The sequence below is a fragment of the Homarus americanus genome, unplaced genomic scaffold, assembly GCF_018991925.1.
Source record: "Homarus americanus isolate GMGI-L3 unplaced genomic scaffold, GMGI_Hamer_2.0 scaffold55640, whole genome shotgun sequence".
NCBI classification, from domain to species: domain Eukaryota; kingdom Metazoa; phylum Arthropoda; class Malacostraca; order Decapoda; family Nephropidae; genus Homarus; species Homarus americanus.
The window spans coordinates 6,204,089-6,230,797 of NW_024713650.1; the positions used below are offsets into that span (position 1 = coordinate 6,204,089).

Genomic DNA, 26,709 nt, shown 5'->3' on the forward strand with positions numbered 1-26,709 from the left:
TTACCGCATATACCTGTGTGTAGTTTAAGTTTTTAAGACCAAATTATTTGGCAAAAAATTGGGGGTCGACCTCAAAACGGGTAATAGTTTCGTTAGGTTGAAAAATATTTACCAGTAACTACCAGTAAACAATGGAAACGACGCACCAACGCACCACCAGCTGTGAGTGTTGGTACAGTTGCCAGGGCAGATCTCTTGCGTCATCATAGCAAGCCCAAAGTAGCCAAATCCATGGTATGGTAGCACAGGACAATGTAAAACAAAGTATTCATTTATTAAAGTTTATTTATAGATACTGTACATAAATTTTTGTTCATTACATTTGAAACATCAATCTTTGTCAATTATATTTGAAACAAAAGAAAACTACGATACCGTAATTTCATTAAAATATTACATCACAAGTATATTTTACCTTAACTGTGACTGAATGAATATAGGTATTCTCAGAAATAAATATGGAAATATAATATTTTTGCTGGAATGACGTACTGTACATATTACAGTGGAAAGACGAAAACAATGACTTTCACTTTTTTTCGTTGTTCAAAAGATGTTACCGTAATCGCTTTTCGAATGGTTTTCAGTTAAAAAACTGTTGTACTCGTACTGTATTACAATAATATTCTATCCTATCATTAGCCTTATAATCCCACAACTGAAAACCATTCGAAAAGCGATTACGGTGACATCTTTTGAACGAAAGAAAGAGAAAGTCATTGCTTTCGTCACTTTCCACTGTAATACGTACATCATTTCAGCAAAAATATTACATTTCCATGTTCTCAGAAATAAATGGTAGTTTTGTTGAAACGTAATGTACAATATTTATTTTTAAAATGCAAAAATAGCTATAAAAACAATTAATACACCCGTAATGTACTGGCTGGCATCTCCACTCGTCCCTGCTCCCGCGTCCAAGGTCACCACTCCTCCCAACTCGCTCCCTCCGCTCCCTCCTCCACCTCCTCACCGTCACTACTGCCGACAACAAACACAAATGTTTTGTGAATAACTGCACCTCCACTTCCTATGTACAGTACTGAACTGTACTGTGCTGTGCATTTTTACAAACAATAAACATGGTAAGAAAAGCTATTAAAAAAGAAGAGATAAAAATTTCACTTTACTGTTCAGTTCCTATCCTCGGCGTAAAGAAACTTGCCCATAGTTTCACCCTGCCCGGGGATCGAACCCGGGTCCACTCACTTGCAAGGGGAGCAAGCTGACCATTACACCACAGGTTGCACTGTTAAACTCAGATAAGGTGTTGTGTGTGAGTTACCCAGTAGCTTACTTCATACCACCTTTAGTGATTATGTAACAACATCAAGGTCTAAAACTTAAAACATCATAAACAACTTAACAGATGATTGCTTTTAATTTTGAATTGTTAAATGAGAAGTTTTATGTAATAATATAGGCCATAATACTCTGGAAAAAACTTAAGTGTCCGTAGCTGGCAAGATTATCGGCCGAGTCCTCCTTAACAGACTTCTTCCTGAGGCAGAAAACTTCCTCCCAGAATCTCAATGTGGCTTTAGACCACATGGCACCCCTGACATGATCTTTGCTGCCCGCTAGATACAGAAAAAGTGCAGAAAACAGCCTCATGACCCGTACATGGCTTTCATCGACCTATTCAAGGCCTTAGACTCGGTCAACAAGGAAGCCCACTGGTGGACCCTCAGCCGTTTTGGCTGCCCACCAAAATTCATCGCCATTGTGAAGCAACTCCATGATGGCATGAACGGCAGTGTCCTGCACAGTGGCACCCAGTCCGGGTTCTTCCCCATCCAAACAGGGGTTAAACAAGGGTGTGTACTGGCACCAACTCTCTTTTTCATCATCTTGGCTGCCTTCCTTACTCATGCCAGTGCCAATTTAGCCAGCGGGGTGAACATCCAGTACCGGGTTAAGGGTCTTTTCAACATAAGACTACTCCAGGCAAGAACAAAGGTGTCGGCAGCTTCCATTACTGAACTTCAGTATGCAGACGACCTCATCCTTGTTGTTCACACTGAACACAACCTACAGGAGATCCTGAACACCTATACACTTATGCGTATGCACACTTCGGCCTTGAGGTGAATGTACATAAGACTCAGACTCTCTTTCAACCTGCCCCTGGTTCAGCCACACCTCCACCATCCAACCAGCTTAACGGCACTACCCTCTCTAATGTTGCCCACTTTCAGTATCTCGGCTCCCACCTGTCCACCACCACGGACATCGAGGAAGAGATTCAACATCGTATCAGATGTGCATCTCAAGTCTTTGGCAGACTCCGTACCCGTGTCTTCAGCTGTAGGGAGCTGGAATTATCTACAAAGCTGCACACATATCGAGCAGTGGTCCTCCCTATCCTGCTATACGGCAGTGAGACATGGGTCACATACAGGAGGCACCTCAAGTCACTTGAAAACTTTCACCAACAAAGTCTATGTTCCATCCTCTGAGTTCGTTGAGAAGACAAGAGAACAAATGCCAGTATTCTTGCTGTCACCAACTGTGGGAGCATCGAGGCTACCATTAACCAAGAACAACTATGCTGGACTGGCCATGTTACCCACATGGACGACAGTAGACTTACAAAGCAGCAAATTTACAGTTACCTAACGAATAGTAACGTAACTCTGACGGGCAACTGAAAGGTACAAGGATAGTCTTAAGACAAACCTGAAAAAGTTCCAAATCAACTCCCTCACCTGGGAGATGATTACTCCACATCGTAACGCTTGGAGGAGCACCACACAAAATGGTGTCAATACTTTTGAGTTAGCCCGATTGTTAACTGAGACAGACAAGTTCCAAACACTGGAAAGACGCTGCCGCCGCCCCTCCCGCACTAGGTGTAGCCCTCCACATGTGCAACATCTGTGAACGACTCTGCCGGTCCCGTATCGGCCTCTTTAGTCACCTTAAAATTCCCCAACGCAGATGGCATCCTTAATAACTCATAAGCATTGTATCAAAGCTGGATGATCATCATACTCGATTCCGAGTGACATCAAAGTAGTAGTAGTAGTACAGCCAGTCAGTCTTACTTTAAGCACTGAGATTGGGGACTATAGAAGTGTACAGCCAGTCAGTCTTACTTTAAGCACTGAGATTGGGGACTATAGAAGTGTACAGCCAGTCAGTCTTACTTTAAGCACTGAGATTGGGGACTATAGAAGTGTACAGCCAGTCAGTCTTACTTTAAGCACTCAGATTGGGGACTATGAAGTGTACAGCCAGTCGAATATACTTTTAAGCACTTGAGATTGGGGACTATAAGTGTACAGCCAGTCAGTCTTACTTTAGCACTGAAAAGTTGGGGACTCTAGAAGTGTGGCCACAGCCAGTCAGTCTTACTTTAAGCACTCAGATTGGGACTATAAGTGTACAGCCAGTCAGTCTTACTTTAAGCACTGAGATTGGGGGACTATAGAAGTGTACAGCCAGTCAGTCTTACTTTAAGCACTGAGATTGGGGACTATAGAAGTGTACAGCCAGTCAGTCTTACTTTAAGCACTCAGATTGGGGACTATAGAAGTGTACAGCCAGTCAGTCTTACTTTAAGCACTGAGATTGGGGACTATAGAAGTGTACAGCCAGTCAGTCTTAGATTGGGGACTATAGAAGTGTACAGCCAGTCAGTCTTACTTTAAGCACTGAGATTGGGGACTATAGAAGTGTACAGCCAGTCAGTCTTACTTTAAGCACTCAGATTGGGGACTATAGAAGTGTACAGCCAGTCAGTCTTACTTTAAGCACTGAGATTGGGGACTATAGAAGTGTACAGCCAGTCAGTCTTACTTTAAGCACTCAGATTGGGGACTATAGAAGTGTACAGCCAGTCAGTCTTACTTTAAGCACTCAGATTGGGGACTATAGAAGTGTACAGCCAGTCAGTCTTACTTTAAGCACTGAGATTGGGGACTATAGAAGTGTACAGCCAGTCAGTCTTACTTTAAGCACTCAGATTGGGGACTATAGAAGTGTACAGCCAGTCAGTCTTACTTTAAGCACTCAGATTGGGGACTATAGAAGTGTACAGCCAGTCAGTCTTACTTTAAGCACTGAGATTGGGGACTATAGAAGTGTACAGCCAGTCAGTCTTACTTTAAGCACTCAGATTGGGGACTATAGAAGTGTACAGCCAGTCAGTCTTACTTTAAGCACTCAGATTGGGGACTATAGAAGTGTACAGCCAGTCAGTCTTACTTTAAGCACTCAGATTGGGGACTATAGAAGTGTACAGCCAGTCAGTCTTACTTTAAGCACTGAGATTGGGGACTATAGAAGTGTACAGCCAGTCAGTCTTAGCTTCAGTCTTACTTTAAGCACTCAGATTGGGGACTATAGAAGTGTACAGCCAGTCAGTCTTACTTTAAGCACTCAGATTGGGGACTATAGAAGTGTACAGCCAGTCAGTCTTACTTTAAGCACTCAGATTGGGGACTATAGAAGTGTACAGCCAGTCAGTCTTACTTTAAGCACTCGGTTAGATGCAAAGATATAATACTTTAATAATTTACAGGTTGATTGACACTTACCTGCAGGGCCTTGAGATAGAGGAACACAGAAAGAAAATGGTCAAGGCTTGTTCAGGTGGAACAAAGCGCAAGTTAAGTTACATCCTCAGTATGTTGGGTAAGTTGTATGCTCAGTATGTTGGGTAAGTTGTATGCTCAGTATGTTGGGTAAGTTGTATGCTCAGTATGTTGGGTAAGTTGTATGCTCAGTATGTTGGGTAAGTTGTATGCTCAGTATGTTGGGTAAGTTGTATGCTCAGTATGTTGGGTAAGTTGTATGCTCAGTATGTTGGGTAAGTTATGTCTCACAAAAGTAATGCAATACCTACATATAATTGTTTTTTATAGAAACTACAAGATTATAAAGTAGCTTAAGTTATTATGCCCCCTAGTAACCCAGACGAGTTAACAAAAGAACATTTGAACAACCAGGTCGAGTTATGAAGGTTGTAAGTCATAAACTTTATTTTGGTCATAATGTTGAAAATCTATCTCTTAAACTATGATTTGTTTATTTACCAAAAGTTAATAGTAAACTACCTCATAGTAAATTAGTAAAATAACTTGATATAAATAATTATAACTTTAGTTCAGGAGAAAACCATAAGAATATATCATATGACAATTTGGATAAGTGCAGTTGACAATTATGCAATAATAGTTCAGACATGGAAGGTGTTCCAACTTACTGATGAAAAATCCTGTACAGTATAGTCTCGGTTTACGCGGTCAATTAAACCCGTGGAGGTCCGCGTAAAACGAGAAACGCGTAAACGAAATAACAGAACATATGGGATTAATTGAAATAGAGACTGGGCCGACCCCCAGACTACCCTTTTTCCTACACAATACGTACGTTGTAGTAAAAATAACATCTTAATTTTATGATGGTATGCACACACAATTAATATTTAAGAGAAATATCAATAATATTAGGTTTTTTAACACTTACGTTAGTAGAAGAGATGGCTGGGCACACGGGGATGGGGGGTTGGTTCTGAGGCAGAGGGCAGATTATTGGCCCTCACCTGTATCACTTGTATCACCTGTATCACTATCCACCACAGAGGCTTGCAGGGCCTCTTTGTCAAACCCCTCAAAGTCCATATCCTCACTGTCACTGACTTGGGCTGGCTTTGGTGGGTGGCGGGTGAAGAACTCGGTAATGCTTTGTTGACTGGGCGACCTAGTGAGCACCCTGCCCTCGTCGCTTCCCGCGTAAATGATGGAACGTACCGTGTCACTAATAATTGCCGGTCTGGCCAGGTGCCGCGTAAATGACCAAACGCGTAAAGGAAATCCGCGTAAATCAAGACTATACAGTACTGTAATTGAGAATGCACGTTTCTTGAGGAGCTCACTCATTGAATCTGGTTGTAGACGGTACAGCAAAATATTCAGTTTAGGGTTTTGATTATTTTTTTTAATATTATAGCATGTAAAACCACAGGAGATCAATACTGTACAGTGTCTATGTGGTGCTGGGACCATCTTGAAGTCTGAAGTAGCTGCCACAATAATAAAGACCTGTCACAAGCCATATATTTACTAAAATATAAAATACGTTTATCAGATCATTTTTTAAAAAAGTTGGAATATTTATAAGTGAGCAACACCTGACAGAGTGGGAGAGCGCCTGTCTTCTCTTGCACTACCATGGGAGGTGAGATATATATTCACTGAAAAAATAGAAGCTCAAGTTTTGGCAAAGAATCCTGACCAACATCAGTCATGTGAGTTAGTTTCTACAATCTTCCTCAGTGCAGCTGGATGTGGCAGTTAACCTGCAAACATGCACTAAATGTTCCATATAAACTACAGGAAAATTGGTCCTCAGCAGCGTTAACACGAGCAAAAGAAATCTGAAAGAGCCCAAGAACTCCAAGAGACAGAAGCACCAGATGAGCCCTTCTCTGAAGAAGCTAGAAATAGGATTTCATGATATGGTCACAGATTTTGCCATTTTATCTCCTGAAGGCAAATTCACAATACTGGATCGGGTGAAAAAGATGTTTGGACTAAAGCTAAACTTCAACTAAAACCTGAAAATGTCAGCTGAGTTTCTAACAAAACAGTGAAGACTTAAGAAACACTCTGAACTCTGATGGTGGTTAAGATATTGACGAAAAGTACTTTGCATAAGAAATTCTAAATTTGCCATGACAGAACACAATAGAATTGGCAGTGATGGACTGTACTTTGTTTTATTCATAAGAAACAACTGAAAGAACAGTTTCACATTCATTTGGTTGCTGTCGCTCTCCCAGTAACAGGGAAGAGCTTCTCAAGTTTGAAGCTCACCAAAACACACCTGAGATCATTAATGGTTCTGCCATAATGGCCATTAAACATGGTCTGATGTGACAGCTGTTATATGATGACAACTGATAAGGTGATATAAGTTTATTGTTGTTGGTTATCACACAATTGTTTATCGTTGTTGTTGGCTATCTTAGAACTACATAAACCAAGATATGACATGAAAGAGAGAGAAGAGATGGCATAATTAGGAGTCCCTTGGCTCAGGCATGATGGGGACCTATGAAAAGTATTAGCCAAAGGCCCCCAAATGGTACAGCTGGCCCTGACTGGCTGGACATTCAGGTAACCTTGGCATGTGGGTATAATTGGAAATCTTAGCATGCAGTGGTCATACAGGGCTAGAAATACTGGTGGTATGTGAAGTAAAAACTGGTGAGTTAACTAGATGGAGACTTGAAATGGAAGGGAACACCAGAGCAAAACACACACTGCTGAGGAGGCTCATGAATAAGGGAGTGTCCATGTTGCTGTTGATTTCACCATCTTGTTTTCATTTGCTTTCTTCCTTAATAAAATAGAACTTGTAAGAATGAAAAGAAAAAAACATTTGCATATCAAGGAAAACTACCATAGTCCCTGAGGAAGTTAGGGAATTTAAAGAAAGTCTGAAGTTGTTTTGTTCTGGTTGTTAGTGAAGTTGTTACTGAGTTAAGGACAGACACTGTATACTGAGTTAAGGACAGACACTGTATACTGAGTTAAGGACAGACACTGTATACTGAGTTAAGGACAGACACTGTATACTGAGTTAAGGACAGACACTGTATACTGAGTTAAGGACAGACACTGTATACTGAGTTAAGGACAGACACTGTATACTGAGTTAAGGACAGACACTGTATACTGAGTTAAGGACAGACACTGTATACTGAGTTAAGGACAGACACTACTGAGTATATACTGAGTTAAGGACAGACACTGTATACTGAGTTAAGGACAGACACTGTATACTGAGTTAAGGACAGACACTGTATACTGAGTTAAGGACAGACACTGTATACTGAGTTAAGGACAGACACTGTATACTGAGTTAAGGACAGACACTGTATACTGGCACTAGCGTAGCTAGGGGGGGGCGGTCAGCCCCGGGCAGCACTTTTGGGGGGCGGCACTTTTGGGTCTGCTCATCACCCATATCTGCAGCTACTGGAGACGTTAATCCATCCCTTTGTATCGGCGGCAAGTTAATCCTTGTCGTGTCTGACCTATCACCTGACCCACATCATCACGGCCACGTCATGAGCTACACCCTTGCTATGCGCCCCCCCCCCGCCCCCGCCACACACACAACCTGTAACCTGTTGAGGATTAAGGAAACAACTTCAAACAAGTACGCCAGTGAGCTCATGTGGTGTGGGTCAGGTGTTAGGTCAGACACGACGAGGATTAACTTGCCGCCGATACAAAGGGAAGGATTAACGTCTCCAGTAGCTGCAAAACCATGCAGTCTCGGGTCATATCAGTTCATGTACAGCCGACCAATCCACCAGTTACAAGCAATTCACTTCAGTTCTGCACAAGTCTCCATCGTGACAAGACGAGGGGAGGCTATATTTGAGTATGTTTAAGTAAAGTTGTAGTTTTCATTTCAGAAATAAAGATGGTCCTAATTTTTTACACTTTTTTACTTTTTTCCCTATCCTATATGTCGTTCTTGCTTTTTGTTTAACTGTTACTTATAAAGTTTAAGTATGTTTGGTGTGTATTTAAAGCATACTATATTTGAGCATGTGAAAGTACGGTAATATTATAATGGTACACAAACTATTTAATATATATATATATATATATAAGAGTGAGTCACTGTGCAATATGTATTTTTTGTGGGGGCACGGGGGGGGGCAAACTCAAGGGCCGCCCCGGGCGGCACACACTCTAGCTACGCCACTGTATACTGAGTTAAAGACAGACACTGTATTTTGTAATTAACTCTGAGGATATTGCAAAGATGGAAATCCTCTATTACAAAGGAAGTAAATTCAGTTTTAGTTTAGAAAATAGTTGTTATGCATTAGTACCGTAGAACGTCGATATAACACGAGATACGTCCCAAGAGAGGTCGCTTTAATCCGAATTCGCACTAAATAGAAGTGTTGTTTCAATGGAATAATTTAGTTTGGTACCTGAGAGAAACACAAAATACACCTAGACCCCGACTTACGACTATATGGACTTACGTCCATTGGTACTTACGACCTGCTTTGACCGTACGTTCATACGGGACATACGACTGCGACCGCCGTGACCAAAAAATTTTTCAAATGAAGCGCGCATTTTCTATACCGAAACGTTTCCGTCCCGGGCGAGAGGGAAGGATGGCTTGGGTCGCCTCGTGGCTACACTCACTCAGTGGAGCGCTTTGTTTGTGTTTGGCTATCGTATCCTATACTGATCGCGCTGTGAACTTTCGTTATTATTGTATTTAATTGACTTTATAATGACTGGAAAGCGTAAAAGTGAGAGTGCTGGTGGTGTTCCAAGGAAAAGGAGACAGGCAATTACTTTTGAGATGAAACTGAAGATAATAACACAGTATGAGAATGGAAAAACAGTAGCAACAATCTCACGCGACCTAGGTTTCTCACACTCGACTATATCCACTATTCTGAAGGACAAGGAACGTATTCGTGAAGTTGTGAAAGGAACAACACCTATAAAGGGAACTATAATAACAAAGAAAAGACAAGGTCCTATCCACGATATGGAAAAATTATTGGTGATATGGATAGAAGACCAGATGCAGAAGCGTGTACCCTTAAGTGTTCTAACCATACAGGCTAAAGCAAGAAGCCTGTTCCAAAGCCTGAAGGAGCAGGCAGGAGATGAATGTGATCAAACCTTTACAGGAAGTCAAGGGTGGTTTGATAGATTTAAAAAACGCTACAGTCTACACAGTGTTAAGGTGAGTGGAGAGGCAGCTAGTGCCGATGTTGGTGCTGCCGAAGCTTTTAAGGAGGAGTTAGATGATGTGATTGTGGAAGGGAATTATTTGCCAGAGCAAATATTCAATGTGGATGAGACTGGATTATTGTGGAAACGCATGCCTGACCGGACATACATCCACAAAGAGGCAAAAAAAATGCCCGGATTCAAGGCATTCAATGACAGAATTACACTTCTGATGGGGGAGAATGTTGCTGGTTTCAAGCTAAAGCCCTTCATGATCTATCATTCAGAGAACCCCAGGGCTTTTAAACATGTCAGCAAGCACACACTGCCAGTGTGTTATCGCAGTAACAAGAAAGCCTGGATGACCCTAGTACTATTTGAGGATTGGTTCATGACTTGTTTCATTCCACGAGCCAAGGAGTATTGTCTGCAACAACAGATTCCATTCAAGATTTTACTGATTTTGGATAATGCTCCAGGACACCCACCACACCTAGACGACATGCACCCTGATGTTAAGGTAGTGTACATTCCACCTAACACTACCTCTGTCATCCAACCCATGGATCAAGGTGCTATTTCTGCCTTTAAAGCGTATTATTTACGCACGACCTTCGCTCAGGCTGTTGCTGCTACTGAAGGTGAGAAAACGCTCAGACAGTTTTGGAAGGAGTACAACATTTTGTCATGTATAAAGAACATTAGTGCAGCATGGGATCAGGTTACAAAACATTGCATGAATGGAATATGGAAGAAAATCCTGAAAAGATATGTGAACAGTTTCAAAGGATTTAATGAAAGTGAAGTTATTTTGGATATTAGTAACAAGATAGTGGAGTTAGGTAAACAGCTGGAGTTAGAAATTGATACTGAAGATGTTGGACAGTTGGTTGAAAGTGTAGCAGAAGAGCTCAGTAACGAGGATCTTATTGAACTAGATGCACAGAAAGTTGCAGAGGAAGAAGAGAGACAAAATGTAGAAGAAGAGCCTGCACCCCCCAAAAAGTTTTCAGTGAAACATATGGCAGAGGCATTTGCTACAATTAATAAAGCAATGCAAATGTTTGATGACATGGATCAAAATTATGAGCGTTATGCCAAAGTTGACAGAATGATCCAAGATGCACTTGCTTGCTACAGAGAAATTTATAATGAAAAGAAAAAGCAAACTGTGCAGTCTAAATTGGACATCTATTTCAAGAAGTCCCCCAGTGCTGTCTCCTCACACCCTACCAGTGCTGCCTCTTCACTCCCTCAAGATGATCCAATACCTTCAACCAGCAAGTTACCACAGTACATAAACCTGTCTGAAGGAAGTGACATTGATGACCCACCCAGCCCTGTCTCCTCTTCTGCTTCTTCCATTTAATATAGTCTCCATGTATCCTGTAAATAGAAAATTATGGGGGCTCTGTGTGCATTCAGCTGACTACATTTAAGGTAAGTGCTCAGTCACACTGTATCCATTCCTCATTATTTTTTACGTTTAGTGTACTGTATTTCATTGTAGATTTTTAAAAAAATTTTGAAAAAAAAAAATTTTTGAATTTTTTTTTTTGAAATTTTTTTATTTTTATTTATTTTTTTATCTATATCGGACTTACGACCTGGATTTGGGTCCCTAACCCCGTCGTAAGTCGGGGTCTAGGTGTACTAAAAAGGTTGAGAGTCTACTCAGATGCACCTCAGCCCATCTCCTAGAATAAACAAAACATTGTTTTTTGTAGTACAGTATTATGTTAAATCAAACACTGATAAATCAACACAGCTAAAATTATTGGACACGAAATGGTCTGTTTTCTAGCGATCAGCTGATGGGAAGGGGGGGGGGGAGGTGAGGTGAGGTGATATGTTTGACAGTTGATGCCAAGGTCTAGTGCTTATTTATTTATCTGTACTTAAGAGTGACTTTAAGTTTTTCTCTTATAAAATGTCACTGAACTGACATGTTCTAATTAATTTTATTACAAAGGGCTAAAATTTTTATCTCTTGTGCAAAATATATGACGTTTACATTCAAATTATTCGCTCTCTTGTAAGTATTCTAGCAATGCAAATAATATTCTCTCTTTGAATATAATCATGCTATAGTTTGCACTAGACTAAAATTTTAGTTATCATTTAGTACATTATTTTGAGTACATGTACGGTACAGCTTTGACCTTAGGGCAGTGTAGCTTGCCCAGAGAAACATTAGGCGCAAATTTTAAAATATGATGTGCCAGATTGACTTGTGCAAAATAGGAAAGATTCGCTTTAAATTAAAACATTATCCTTAATTGTGGGTGTCGCTTTAAATCAATAATCTTAAATTGAATCGCTTTAAATCGACGTTCTACTGTACTGGAAAAAATCTTGGACTATTTGTAAAAAGAATCCCAAAACGTTTACAGTGGAGGACTGTGGTCACCAACCCCCAGATAGATTGATTGATTGAGTCCTGGAACATAATGATAAACTCTCTTGGTAAAGCACTTTATTTACTTGCAGGTTGTCCACAAGTGGTGCTCTTGGATGAACCATCTACTGGAATGGACCCACAGTCTAAACGCTTTTTATGGAACTCAATTCTGGCATCTTTTAAGGTGGGTATGGTAGTGTCCCCTTAATGTGAGATATTATTGGTTATTGTAAATCAGTTAATTTAAGTAATAGACTTTTCTATTGATAAAGAAAGTGAAAAAGTGAAAGTTGGTCCTGAAGGTACACAAGGAGGGAACATGGCTAGTACTGTACCTCACTTCACACAAGGAGGGAACATGGCTAGTACTGTACCTCACTTCGCACAAGGAGGGAACATGGCTACTACTGTACCTCACTTCACACAAGGAGGGAACATGGCTAGTACTGTACCTCACTTCACACAAGGAGGGAACATGGCTAGTACTGTACCTCACTTCACACAAGGAGGGAACATGGCTAGTACTGCACCTCACTTCACACAAGGAGGGAACATGGCTAGTACTGTACCTCACTTCACACAAGGAGGGAACATGGCTAGTACTGCACCTCACTTCACACAAGGAGGGAACATGGCTAGTACTGCACCTCACTTCGCACAAGGAGGGAACATGGCTAGTACTGTACCTCACTTCACACAAGGAGGGAACATGGCTAGTACTGCACCTCACTTCACACAAGGAGGGAACATGGCTAGTACTGTACCTCACTTCACACAAGGAGGGAACATGGCTAGTACTGTACCTCACTTCACACAAGGAGGGAACATGGCTAGTACTGCACCTCACTTCACACAAGGAGGAACATGGCTGATACTGTGCCTCACTTCACACAAGGAGGGAACATGGCTAGTGCTGTGCCTCCACTTCACACAAGGGAGGAACATGGCTAGTACTGCCTCCTTCACTGGAGGAACATGGCTGAGTACTGCACCTCACTTCACACAGGAGGGAACATGGTAGTACTGCCTCACTTCACAGGAGGCATGGCTGGTCTGCTGCCTTCTGGGGAGGGGCTGTGTGCACCTCACTTCACACAAGGAGGGAACATGGCTAGTACTGCACCTCACTTCGCACAAGGAGGGAACATGGCTAGTACTGCACCTCATTTCACAGGGAGGAACATGCTAGTACTGCACCTCACTTCACACGGAGGGACATGGCTGATGCTGCACCTCACTTCACACAAGGAGGAACAGGCTCAGTACTGTGCCTCACTTCACACAAGGAGGAACATGGCTAGTACTGCACCTCACTTCACAAGGGAGGAACATACTAATACTGTACCTCACTTCACTCAGGAGGAACATGGCTGTCCTCCGGAGGATGCTGTACCTCACTTCACACAGGAGGGAACATGGCTATGGGCTGGAGTGCTGCCTCACTTCACACAAGGAGGAACATGGCTAGTGCTGACCTCACTTGGGTGGTAGTACTGCACCTCACTTCACTGGGAGGGTGGCTAGTACTGCCTCACTTCACACAAGGAGGAACATGGCTAGTACTGCCTCACTTCACTAGGGGAACATGGCTGTACCTCACTTCACACAAGGAGGAACATGGCTAGTACTGCACCTCCTTCACACAAGGAGGGAATATGGCTAGTACTGTACCTCACTTCACACAGGAGGAACATGGCTAGTACTGCACCTCCCCTCACTTCCTGAGGAGGGAACATGGCTGGTGCTGGCCTCACACTTCACCAGGGAGGAACATGGCTAGTACTGCACCTCACTTCACACAAGGAGGGAACATGGCTAGTACTGTACCTCACTTCACACAAGGAGGGAACATGGCTAGTACTGTACCTCACTTCACACAAGGGAGGAACATGGCTGAGTACTGCACCTCACTTCACAAGGAGGAACATGGCTAGTACTGTGCCTCACTTCACACAAGGGAGGGAACATGGCTAATTGCTACCTCACTTCACACAAGGAGGGAACATGGCTAGTACTGCACTCACTTCACAAGGAGGGCATGGCTAGTGCTGCACCTCACTTCACTGGGAGGGAACATGGCTACTCCTCACTTCCAGGGGAGGGAACATGGCTAGTGCTGTGCCTCACTTCACACAAGGAGGGAACATGGCTAGTACTGCACCTCACTTCACACAAGGAGGGAACATGGTGTGCACCTCACTTCACTGGGGAGGAACATGGCTAGTACTGTCCTCACTTCACTAGGAGGAACATGGCTAGTACTGCCTCCCTCACAAGGAGGGCATGGCTAGTACTGCCTCACTTCACAAGGAGGGAACATGGCTAGTACTGTACCTCACTTCACCAAGGAGGGGAACATGGCTGAGTACTGTCCTCACTCACACAAGGAGGGATATGGCTAGTACTGCACCTCACTTCACACAAGGAGGAACATGGCTGGTACTGTACCTCACTTCACGGGGAACATGGCTAGTGCTGTGCCTCACTTCACACAAGGAGGGAACATGGTTGCCTCAGCTAGTACTGTCACTTCACACAAGGAGGGAACATGGCTGGTACTGCACCTCACTTCCTGGGAGGGAACATGTGTGCTGACCTCTTCACACAGGAGGGACATGGCTAACTGTGCCTCACTTCACACAAGGAGGGAAATGGCTAGTACTGCACCTCACTTCACATAAGGAGGGAACATGGCTAGTGCTGCACCTCACTTCACACAAGGGGGAACATGGCTAGTACTGCACCTCACTTCACAGGGGGAACATGGCTAGTACTGCACCTCACTTCACACAAGGGAGGGAACATGGCTAGTACTGTCCTCACTTCCTCCCTTCACAAGGAGAACATGGCTAGTACTGCACCTCACCGCACAAGGAGGAACATGGCTAGTGCTGCCTCACTTCACACAGGAGGAACATGGCTAGTACTGCCACTTCCTGAGGAGGAACATGGCTGGTGCTGCACCTCACTTCACACAAGGAGGAACATGTGGTACTGCACCTCACTTCACAAGGAGGGAACATGGCTAGTGCCTCACTTCACACAAGGAGGAACATGGCTAGTACTGCACCTCACTTCACACAGGAGACATGGCTAGTACTGTACCTCACTTCACACAAGGAGGAACATGGCTAGTCTGTCCTCACTTCAAAGGAGGGAACATGGCTAGTACTGCACCTCACTTCACACAAGGAGGGAACTGGCTAGTACTGCACCTCACTTCACACAAGGAGACATGGCTGGTACTGTGCCTCACTTCACACAAGGGGGAACATGGCTAGTACTGCACCTCACTTCACACAAGGAGGAACATGGTGCTGCCTCACTTCACTGAGGAGGGGCTGGTACTGTACCTCACTTCACCAGGGAGGAACATGGCTGGTGCTGCCTCACTTCACACAAGGAGGGAACATGGCTAGTGCACCTCACTTCACCGGGAGGAACATGGCTGATGCTGTACCTCACTTCACACAAGGAGGGAACATGGCTAGTACTGCACCTCACTTCACACAAGAGGGAACATGGCTAGTACTGTGCCTCACTTCACACAAGGAGGGAACATGGCTAGTACTGTACCTACTTCACTAAGGAGGGAACATGGCTAGTACTGCACCTCACTTCACACAAGGAGGAACATGGCTAGTACTGCACCTCACTTCACACAAGGAGGGAACATGGCTAGTACTGCACCTCACTTCACACAAGGAGGGAAATGGCTAGTACTGTCCTCCCTTCACACAAGGAGGAACATGGCTAGTACTGCACCTCACTTAGCACAAGGAGAACATGGCTAGTACTGTGCCTCACTTCACACAAGGGAGGAACATGGCTGATGCTGTACCTCACTTCACACAAGGAGGAACATGGCTGTGCTGCCTCACTTCACTGGGAGGAACATGGCTAGTGCACCTCACTCACGGAGGGACATGGCTAGTACTGCCTCACTTCACACAAGGAGGGTGGCTAGTACTGCACCTCCCGGAGGAACATGGCTAGTACTGTACCTCACTTCACAGGGGGAATGGCTGGTACTGTACCTCACTTCACACAAGGAGGGAACATGGCTAGTACTGCACCTCACTTCACACAAGGAGGGAATGGCTAGTACTGCACCTCACTTCACACAAGGAGACATGGCTAGTCCCTCACTTCACAGGAGAACATGGCTAGTACTGCACCTCACTTCACACAAGGAGGGAACATGGCTAGTTGCACCTCACTTCACACAGGAGGGTGTACTGTCCTCACTTCACACAAGGAGGGAACATGGCTAGTACTGCACCTCACTTCACACAAGGAGGGAACATGGCTAGTGCTGCACCTCACTTCACACAAGGAGGGAACATGGCTAGTACTGTACCTCACTTCACAGGGAGAACATGGCTAGTGCTGCACCTCACTTCACAAGGAGGAACATGGCTAGTACTGCACCTCACTTCACACAAGGAGGGAACATGGCTAGTACTGTACCTCACTTCACAAGGAGGGCATGGCTAGTACTGCACCTCACTTCACACAAGGAGGAACATGGCTAGTACTGCACCTCACTTCACACAAGGAGGATGGTAGTGCACCTCACTTCACACAAGGAGGAACAGGAGGAACATGGTTGCCTCACTCACAGGAGGAACATGGCTAGTGCTGCCTCACTTCACAAGGAGGGAACATGGCTAGTACTGCACTCACTTCACACAAGGAGGGACATGGCTAGTGCTGCACCTCACTTCCAAGGAGGGAACATGCTAGTACTGCACCTCACTTCACAGGGAACATGGCTAGTCTGCCTATGGCTAGTGCTGTACCTCACTTCACACAAGGAGGAACATGGCTAGTACTGCACCTCACTTCACACAAGGAGGAACATGGCTAGTACTGTACCTCACTTCACCGAGGAACATGGCTAGTACTGCACCTCCCCACAAGGAGGAACATGGCTAGTACTGCACCTCACTTCACACAAGGAGGAACATGGCTAGTACTGCACCTCACTTCCAGGGAGGAACATGGCTAGTACTGCACCTCACTTCACACACAAGGAGAACATGGCTAGTACTGCACCTCACTTGCCCAAGGAGAACATGGCTAGTACTGCACCTCACTTCACACAAGGAGGAACATGGAGGAACATAGTACCTCACTTCAGGAGAACATGGCTAGTACTGTGCCTCACTTCACAAGGAGGGAACATGGCTAGTACTGCACCTCACTTCACAAGGGAACATGGCTAGTGCCTACTTCACACAAGGAGGGGAACATGGCTAGTACTGCACCTCACTTCACACAAGGAGGGAACATGGCTAGTACTACCTCACTTCACACAAGGAGGAACATGGCTAGTACTGCACCTCACTTCACAAGGAGGAACATGGCTAGTACTGCACCTCACTTCACTGGGAGGAACATGGCTAGTACTGTGCCTCTGCACTTCACACAAGGAGGAACATGGTTAGTACTGCACCTCACTTCACACAAGGAGGGAACATGGCTAGTACTGCCTCCGGAGGAACATGGCTAGTGCACCTCACTTCACACAAGGAGGAACATGGCTGTACTGCACCTCACTTCACACAGGAGGAATGGCTAGTACTGCACCTCACTTCACACAAGGAGGAACATGGCTAGTACTGCACCTCACTTCACACAAGGAGAACATGGTACTGCCTCACTTCACACAAGGAGAACATGGCTAGTACTGCACCTCACTTCACACAAGGAGGGAACATGGCTAGTCTGCACCTCCACTTCACCAAGGAGGGAATGGCTAGTACTGCCTCACTTCACACAAGGAACATGGCTAGTACTGTACCTCACTTCACACAAGGAGGGAACATGGCTAGTACTGCACCTCACTTCACACAAGGAGGGACATGGCTAGTACTGTACCTCACTTCACACAAGGAGGAACATGGCTAGTACTGCACCTCACTTCACACAAGGAGGGAACATGGTCCTCCAAGGAGGAACATGGCTAGTACTGCACCTCACTTCACACAAGGAGGGAACATGGCTAGTACTGTACCTCACTTCACACAGGAGGGACATGGCTAGTACTGCACCTCACCACACAAGGAGGGAACATGGCTAGTACTGTACCTCACTTCACACAAGGAGGGGAACATGGCTAGTACTGCACCTCACTTCACACAAGGAGGAACATGGTTGCTCTCGGAGGGAACATGGCTAGTACTGCACCTCACTTCACACAAGGAGGAACATGTGAGTACTGCCTCACTTCACAGGAGGAACATGGCTGTGCTGCCTCACTTCACACAAGGAGGGCATGGCTGTCTGCCTCACTTCACTGGCAAGGGGAACATGGCTAGTACTGTACTCACTTCACACAAGGAGGGAACATGGCTAGTACTGTACCTCACTTCACAAGGGGAACATGTAGTACCACCTCACTTCACACAAGGAGAACATGGCTAGTGCTGCTCACTTCACACAAGGAGGGAACATGGCTAGTACTGCACCTCACTTCACACAAGGAGGGAACATGGCTAGTACTGCACCTCACTTCACACAAGGAGGAACATGGCTAGTACTGCACCTCACTTCACACAAGGAGGAACATGGCTAGTACTGCACCTCACTTCACACAAGGAGGAACATGGCTGTACGTACTTCACTTCAAGGAGGAACATGGCTAGTACTGTACCTCACTTCACAAGGAGGAACATGGCTAGTACTGCACCTCACTTCACACAAAGGAGGGACATGGCTAGTACTGCACCTCACTTCACACAAGGAGGGAACATGGCTAGTACTGCACCTCACTTCACGGAGGGAACATGGCTAGTACTGCACCTCACTTCACACAAGGAGGGAACATGGCTAGTACTGCACCTCACTTCACACAAGGAGGGAACATGGCTAGTACTGCACCTCACTTCACACAAGGAGGGAACATGGCTAGTACTGCACCTCACTTCACACAAGGAGGGAACATGGCTAGTACTGCACCTCACTTCACACAAGGAGGGAACATGGCTAGTACTGCACCTCACTTCACACAAGGAGGGAACATGGCTAGTACTGTACCTCACTTCACCAAGGAGGGAACATGGCTAGTACTGTACCTCACTTCACACAAGGAGGGAACATGGCTAGTCTGCACCTCACTTCACACAGGAGGAAATGCTGTGATGAGGAACATGGCTAGTACTGCACCTCACTTCACACAAGGAGGGAACATGGCTAGTACTGTACTTCACTTCGGAGGAACATGGCTAGTACTGCCCTCACTCACGGATTCCTCACTTCACGGGGAGGAACATGGCTAGCTGCACCTCTACACAAGGAGGGAACATGGCTAGTACTGCACCTCACTTCACACAAGGAGGGACATAGTACTGCACCTCACTTCTGGTTTCACTTCACAGGAGGAAATGGCTAGTACTGACCTACACAAGGAGACATTTAGTACTGCACTCCACACAAGGAGGAACATGGCTAGTACTGCACCTCACTTCCTGTTGTAAACATAGTACCCATCTACAGTGGGGTGAACTGGGAGTGCCCGTGGGATCCACTGACCCATGGAACAGGAAGATCGAACCACTGACCCATGGAACAGGAAGATCGACCACTGACCCATGGAACAGGAAGATTGAACCACTGACCCATGGAACAGGAAGATCGAACCACTGACCCATGGAACAGGAGGATCAATACCACTGACCCATGGAACAGGAGGATCAAACCACTGACCCCTGGAACAGGAGGATCGAACCACTGACCCATGGAACAGGAGGATCAAACCACTGACCCATGGAACAGGAGAATCAAACCACTGACCCATGGAACAGGAGAATCAAACCACTGACCCATGGAACAGGAGGATCAAACCACTGACCCATGGAACAGGAAGATCAAACCACTGACCCATGGAACAGGAAGATCAAACCACTGACCCATGGAACAGGAGGATCAAACCACTGACCCATGGAACAGGAGGATCGAACCACTGACCCATGGAACAGGAGGATCGAACCACTGACCCATGGAACAGGAGGATCGAACCACTGACCCATGGAACAGGAGGATCGAACCACTGACCCATGGAAAGGAGGCACGCACTGTACCCACTTGACTGCCATTCTCTTTTATATACACATACAGTACACCCTGAGTCTTGCCAAACCTTTCACAAGTTGATAATCTCTCCTTGTTCCATAAGATACTGTACATACTGTCTCTCTGTATGGGTCACTTAGCCAGATTTAGGTTTCATAGCTTAGTTTTACATCAAATTTAATTTAAGTCGGCTGATCTTTGTTTAGTGCAGTATTTTGGTATCATCTATTTTCTGATTGATGTGGTCAACTTCTTCATTTGAACACTTCAAGTTTTCCTCCATGTCTTGCTATTGTCTATGAAGCGCCTTTGCTCCAACTCCCTTGAATAACTTACCGTGTTTTACTGCAGGGAGTATTTAGGAAAATACCTTTTGTGTGGATTTTTCCTCCTGTAGCCATAGTTTTCTTATAGTAATATATACATTACCAGTAAATGTAAGGAATGAATACAAATAATTCCAATAAATAAATTACAACAAAAAATACTCTATTGTCAAACCAGTAAATAAAAGCCCAATGAAAGAGTAACACAATTGCCATTTACATATACTGTACATCTGGACTCCCTGGTTCACCATAGCAATGCAGACGCTATCTCCACTGATTCGCTAGCAATGCTACCCCCCCCCCCACTTCACTTCGCTTCCTGCCACCCCCCCCCACTGAGTCAGCTAATTCATGTGCAAAAATAGTATACTATATTCCCTTTATGAGTTTGCCCTTAGGACAATTATTTCTTTTTACTTTTTTCACAATATATATTTAGGAGTGTGTGTGTGTGTAGCTTAGTAAACATAAATGAACAAAGTTACATATATCTACCTGAAATTACGAGGTGAAAAACAACCATAACACCTCACAGCTTGGCCCAGTAGCCTGGTGGTTATAGTGATGAGTCTAACTTGGCTACAATGCTGCCAGTGATGTTAACAGATGTAAATGTGAAAAGAAAGTTATCTGTAAATCTTCATTTGTTTCAGGTATTTGTAGATTTAAAAATAAATGTTGCAGGTATGGCATTAATAGACAGTAATGCTTGTAAGAGTTCAGAAATGGTTACAGCTTAGTTACCTCTGTAGAGTTGGGTGACTCTGGTTATCATCATCAGTACAGTGCAGAGTAGTTATAGATCGACCTTTTGTATTTACAATAATTACTTTATAATTCTAGAGTTGTGTTAGGTAGAAGTTACCCTACTGGAGACAGCATCTGGGGGATTCATTAGCTTACAGGAGACCACAACTTCACATATAGGACACAGGCTGATTTTTTTTAGCCATTTTTCATACCAAAAAGTGTATTTTATATGCCGTAAAATACAGTAACTTACAAGTTTATAAGTCAACATGAAGAATTCTTTTATTGTTGGTGCAATATCTGTGTGACACAAACTTGTAGCATATTTACTTTTCTCCATTTCAGGGAGACAGAAGTGCCATCTTAACAACCCATTCAATGGAGGAGGCTGATGCTCTTTGTTCTAGAATTGGGATCTTAGTGAAGGGTGGTATGAGGTAAGTCACTAATATCTGTGGACTTATGAGTGAAGGCTGGTATGAGGTAAGTCATTAATATCTGTGGACTTATGAGTGAAGGCTGGTATGAGGTAAGTCACTAATATCTGTGAACTTATGAGTTTTATAAATTATTTTCTCCAATTTATTTGACCCCTTGTATATGGAGTCACCCCTGAGCTGAATAAAATCATCTGTCATTAGCCAAATAAAATATTACAAGTGGCATTCCCAATGTGAAAAGTTTAATAACACTTCATGGTTGATGGTATTCAGGTTATGAACATATTAAAAAGAAAATTACCTGAGAGAAATACCTGAAGAACAGCAACTTTATACAGTTGAGCCAGAATATATGTTGTTGTGTCATGTATGTGGTGGCCAGTCAAAAGCAGTAAACTTACTGTATAATAATAAATAAAATTAAGTACTTGAAACATGATATGACTTCCTGGTGGTGGTGACTGACGCTGCACCACTTCTCCAGTTTAGGAAAATTACTCTGAACAACAGACTTAAAGTTTCTTGTAAACACTTAGCAATTTGACCTTAATGACCATGAAAAAAAAAATAAATACAGTTGTCCCTCGGTTAACGAGCACAATTCGTTCCAGAAGGTTGCTCTTTAACCGAAAAATTCGTTAACCGAAACCATTGTTTCAATGGGTTTTTGGGTAATTGGTTCCAGCTCACCGAAAATTACGTACAAACAAAAAATAAATGCAGTAAAGTACGTACACTTATTTTGAGGTGTACATGTAGAAGGCTCTTGGTTGATGATGATGATGATGGGAATTAGAATGGGGGTGGAGGAGAAGGGAGAAGAGAAGGCATTGGGGTGGAAGAGAAGTCACCCCATGCTGCCATTTCACCCATAAAATTTTAGTTCACTGGGTGTAATTCAAGATTATTTTCTTTAAATCAACACTGCACTGCACTATATATTATCAATACAGTATTACCCCGCTTTACTCGGTTTCACTTTCCACCATTTCTCATTTACGTGGTACCTTGCCTGAACCAGACTTTCACTTTCCTCGGTGCATCTACTCATATACGCGGTGAAGTATATATATATTTTTTTATTATTTAGCTCATAAAATTCATACAAATTACCCGGCCAGACTATAATTTACATTGCTGGAATTCTTACAATATGATGATAATTTTGAATATAAACATCATGGATTTTGCATTAGACTTCCCCTTGTTGGGCTCTGTGGTGGGGGGGGGAGGAGGGGGATTTATTTTGTTTCTTTTTATGATTGACACAAACTCAATAACTCAATTAGCCGGCCTAATAATCCCCCTGACGACCCTGCACCCGTCCCTGGACCCTCCTCTGGGTCATCAGTTGCTACATTGCTGCCCTATCAGATTGGGAAAAGTGGCTCTGGGTCACAACAAAAACCCAAGTATAAGAGCCACAGGAGGCCCACTGATCCCGGCACCCTCCATGACGCTTCTAGCCGTGAGATCTTACCAGGTGTGTTCAAACTGGCAGATTTCACAAAATATCTAGTGCTCTGTACTGTGGAAGGCCAGCCTGTAGTGAACCTGGACATGTTTGATGTTCACAGGTCAATAGTAACATTTGTGGGAGAGAACCAAAAATATCCACCCAGCAAGATGGTAGCCTCCTAGTGGAGGTCTCCTCCCCCGAGGAGAGTGCTTGACTTTGTACCCTGTCTGAGGTACCTGGTGCTCCAGTCTTCTGTACTCCACATGCCACCTTTAACCAGTGTTGAGGGGCAGTATTCTCTAAAGCGCTGCTCCAATACTCAGAGGAGAAGCTTCTGGAGGAGCTCCAAGACCAAAAGGTGGTGAAAGTGGACAGGTTCCACAAGAAAGAAAATGGCCTTCTTAACCTCACACCAACTCTTACTGACACTTGAACTAACAACCTCTATCAAGGTTTCCTGGATCTCTCTCAAGGTGAAACCATACGTCCCAAACCCTAAACAATGCTTCCATTGTCATTATTATGGCCTAGTGAAGTCATGAAGCTCTGCAACTGCAATTGCTGAACAACCATATAATTTATCACAACCGCCACAACCGCCACAACCACACGAACCCACGTGGTCGTTGCTGATGTGAAACAATCACAAACGAGAGTTGAGACATTCATTGGTCAGTGGGGCCCTCCAACCACTGTGTTGCCGTTATGTACAATAATAGATACAATTAACAATGTTTTTAGATGTTTACAGTAATAAATCTTTAGTAACTTCCTTAATTACAGGTGACCATTAGTGACCTTTTTCACACAAGGATAATATGATGAGCATAAACCTCTTGTTTTTTCCTCCATCAAAACGCCATAATTTGGGGCAAAACATGACTGTACAGTACTGTAATGTACAACCTGTACTCAAATGTACTAAGTTAATTACAAAATTTTTGTCTAGTTCAAACTATAAGCTAACTTGCAAGAATTCCAGCAATGAAAGTTATATTCTCCTAAGTCAAGTCAGTACCATTTTCTAAGAGAAAAACTTAAATTCCCTGTTTTGTATAATCCTGAGTCCCTGACCTGCACCAACCCTCCCCCTCCACTGACAACTAATCTCCCCTCGCTGGCTGTCAACACCCCACCACCACCTCCCCCCTCTTCCCAACCAGCAGGGGAGGCAGATGGCAGTGATCAGGATTTTACAAGATGAATTTGGTTTAGGCTTAAAGTTTTTCTCTTATAAAATGTCACAGACTTGACTTAGCAGAATATAACTTTCATTGCTGGAATCCTTGCAAGATGACAATTGATTTGAGTATAAACATCCCATAGTTTGCACAAGATAAAAATTTAAGTCCTTTAGCTTAGTACATTTGAGTACAAATTGCACACTAGAGTAATATGTTGCTTAAAATTACGACTTTTCACTTGGGAAATCATAGGAAGATAAGTTGAAAAGTTCACACAGGTTACAACATTACTCCAAGTTTAAAGTTAAACCAAACAACCTCAACCATGCAGTTGTGACTTCCACACAGCTGCAACCACAACTGTGGAGCTTTGAAATCTGACAACCATGACATCACTAGTATGGCCACGTCAGCCACACTAGTTGTAAGTTACAGCAGGATGTTCCTACAGTCTGTGTCAACTGTGGTAAGGCCCATGAGGGTCAGCCATGTCTGGGTCTGGTCTGCTGTTTTCACTGTAGTGGGGTACACCCGGCCTCTTTTAGTGAATGTGACCGGTTCTGAATTGAGAAAGAAATACTAAGGATCTGCACAAGAGACAAAGTGAGTGTTGCTGAAGCCAGAAACACAGCACTGAAATATATCTCAAGTCATGGGGATACCTATGCACAGGTTGTATCCCGACACAAAGCTCAGCGAACTGTTGCTGCAACACCTCCCCGAGAATCATCAGTACATGTATTGAATTCAGCTCCCACACCCAACTCCATGCCACCAATCCTCAGTCCTTCTCTAGTGGCTGAGGTCCATGAGGCCGGCACATCTGTCACTCCTCATCTTTCCTCCACCAGCAGTCATGGTACTACAAGAATTTCAAAAAAATGCTACTGAGAGTCCTCAGAGTCTCTGGAGGTAGACAATCCTGAGTCCCATACACCCCAACAGAAGTCAGCTCAGGCTGGCGCATCCTCTTCAGAGATGCCGACTGATCCTCTACTGGAAGCCTCTGGTGATGAGATCCCAGGTAATATTGTGCTGGCAGCTGGGACCCCTGACTCAGGGGTCACCTCTATGGATCCTACTTCTGGGGAGCCATCTCCGGAGGTTACTCTGGTTAGGGTCCATCGGATGGTTCTACATCTGGGTCATCTGTGGCCACAAAGTCACAGTCACGTCTTTCAACTCCAGGCAGTTTGTTGAAATACATTTACTGAAAGGGGACAACATGTATGGTGTACACGTAGGGAGTGACAGTTTTGCAAAAGTTTTCAAAATCTAATTGCTTGGGTTGGATTATTTGTCTATCGGCCACGCTAATTCCGAATATGTTTGAGTTTTTTACATCATTGCATTAGAAGGTTTGTGGATACTTTTGGGTTTGGCATGAAAAACGCGAAAAAACTGTAAATAATAAAGGGACTGGCAATGTGGCACAACCTGTTAAAATCAAGTTATTGAATTGGATTATTCGACTACTGTGTACACTGGTTCATAATATGCTATTGTTTTACAACTCAATGCGCTACAAATTATGCCGATATTTTTGATGCAAGTCACCACATACGTCTCTCCACTTTCTTCCAGTTAGTCACTTTAGACTTGTCCCCTTCAGTTATGATGTTGTCTGCAGCTCTGATGGTGTTTGCGATGTGAGCCACTGCATCATTGGATACCTTGAACCTGTCAGCAGTTTCTCCGATCCTGTCCTCGGCTTCTTTCTCCCTTTTCCTTTTCTCTGATCTTGCTCTCCTGTCGACCATAGTCTTGAACTCATTGTCATTGACATCCTTATAATCACTATCTTCTTCCTGAGCACTGTCATCCACTGCCGACACTTTACACGACATCCTCTCCATCTCCTCCTTACTCTTTGACCTCATCTTCTCAGTTTTCCTCTCTTCCTCAGCCCTTTTCTTTGCCCTCTTCGCTTCCTTCTCCCTCTCTTCTTTCAGCTTGGCAGTCACAATTTTGTCAACGCCATCAATGCAGCCCTCCCTTCCCGGTTTCCTCTGGGCTGCCAGGAAGCTTTTCTCTCGTTCGTGCACTTTGCTGTCGTCTGCCACATCAAACAACTTCTCAGCTATATCCTCGAACCTCATCTTCAGCTTCCCGTTCTTCGTTTTCTTCCTTTTCTGTTTCTGTCCATTTCCCTTCATCATCATCGTCTCCCTCCGCATCCTCCACAGGTCGTGGACTCTCATTTTCACCCTGATTTCAGAGATAGTGGGGACAGTGGCCTTCCTATACACATCCAGTACCTTCTCAGTCACCTTGTTGGTGGCATCCATATAATCAAAAGCATTTGTTCTTCTCCTTAACCTCTCGTTTTCTGCTTCATA

The 26,709-nt window shown here is 44.0% G+C and overlaps 1 protein-coding gene across 1 annotated transcript in view; it reads left to right on the top strand.

Moving 5' to 3' along the window:
• LOC121874546 (cholesterol transporter ABCA5-like) overlaps window positions 1-26,709 on the top strand; it is an 84,978-nt gene that overhangs the window by 36,210 nt on the left and 22,059 nt on the right. Inside the window, exons 9-11 of the mRNA XM_042378732.1 lie at window positions 4,526-4,638; window positions 12,222-12,316; window positions 21,633-21,724. Coding sequence (XP_042234666.1) covers window positions 4,526-4,638; window positions 12,222-12,316; window positions 21,633-21,724 — 300 coding nt within the window. The remainder of the gene's footprint in view (window positions 1-4,525; window positions 4,639-12,221; window positions 12,317-21,632; window positions 21,725-26,709) is intronic.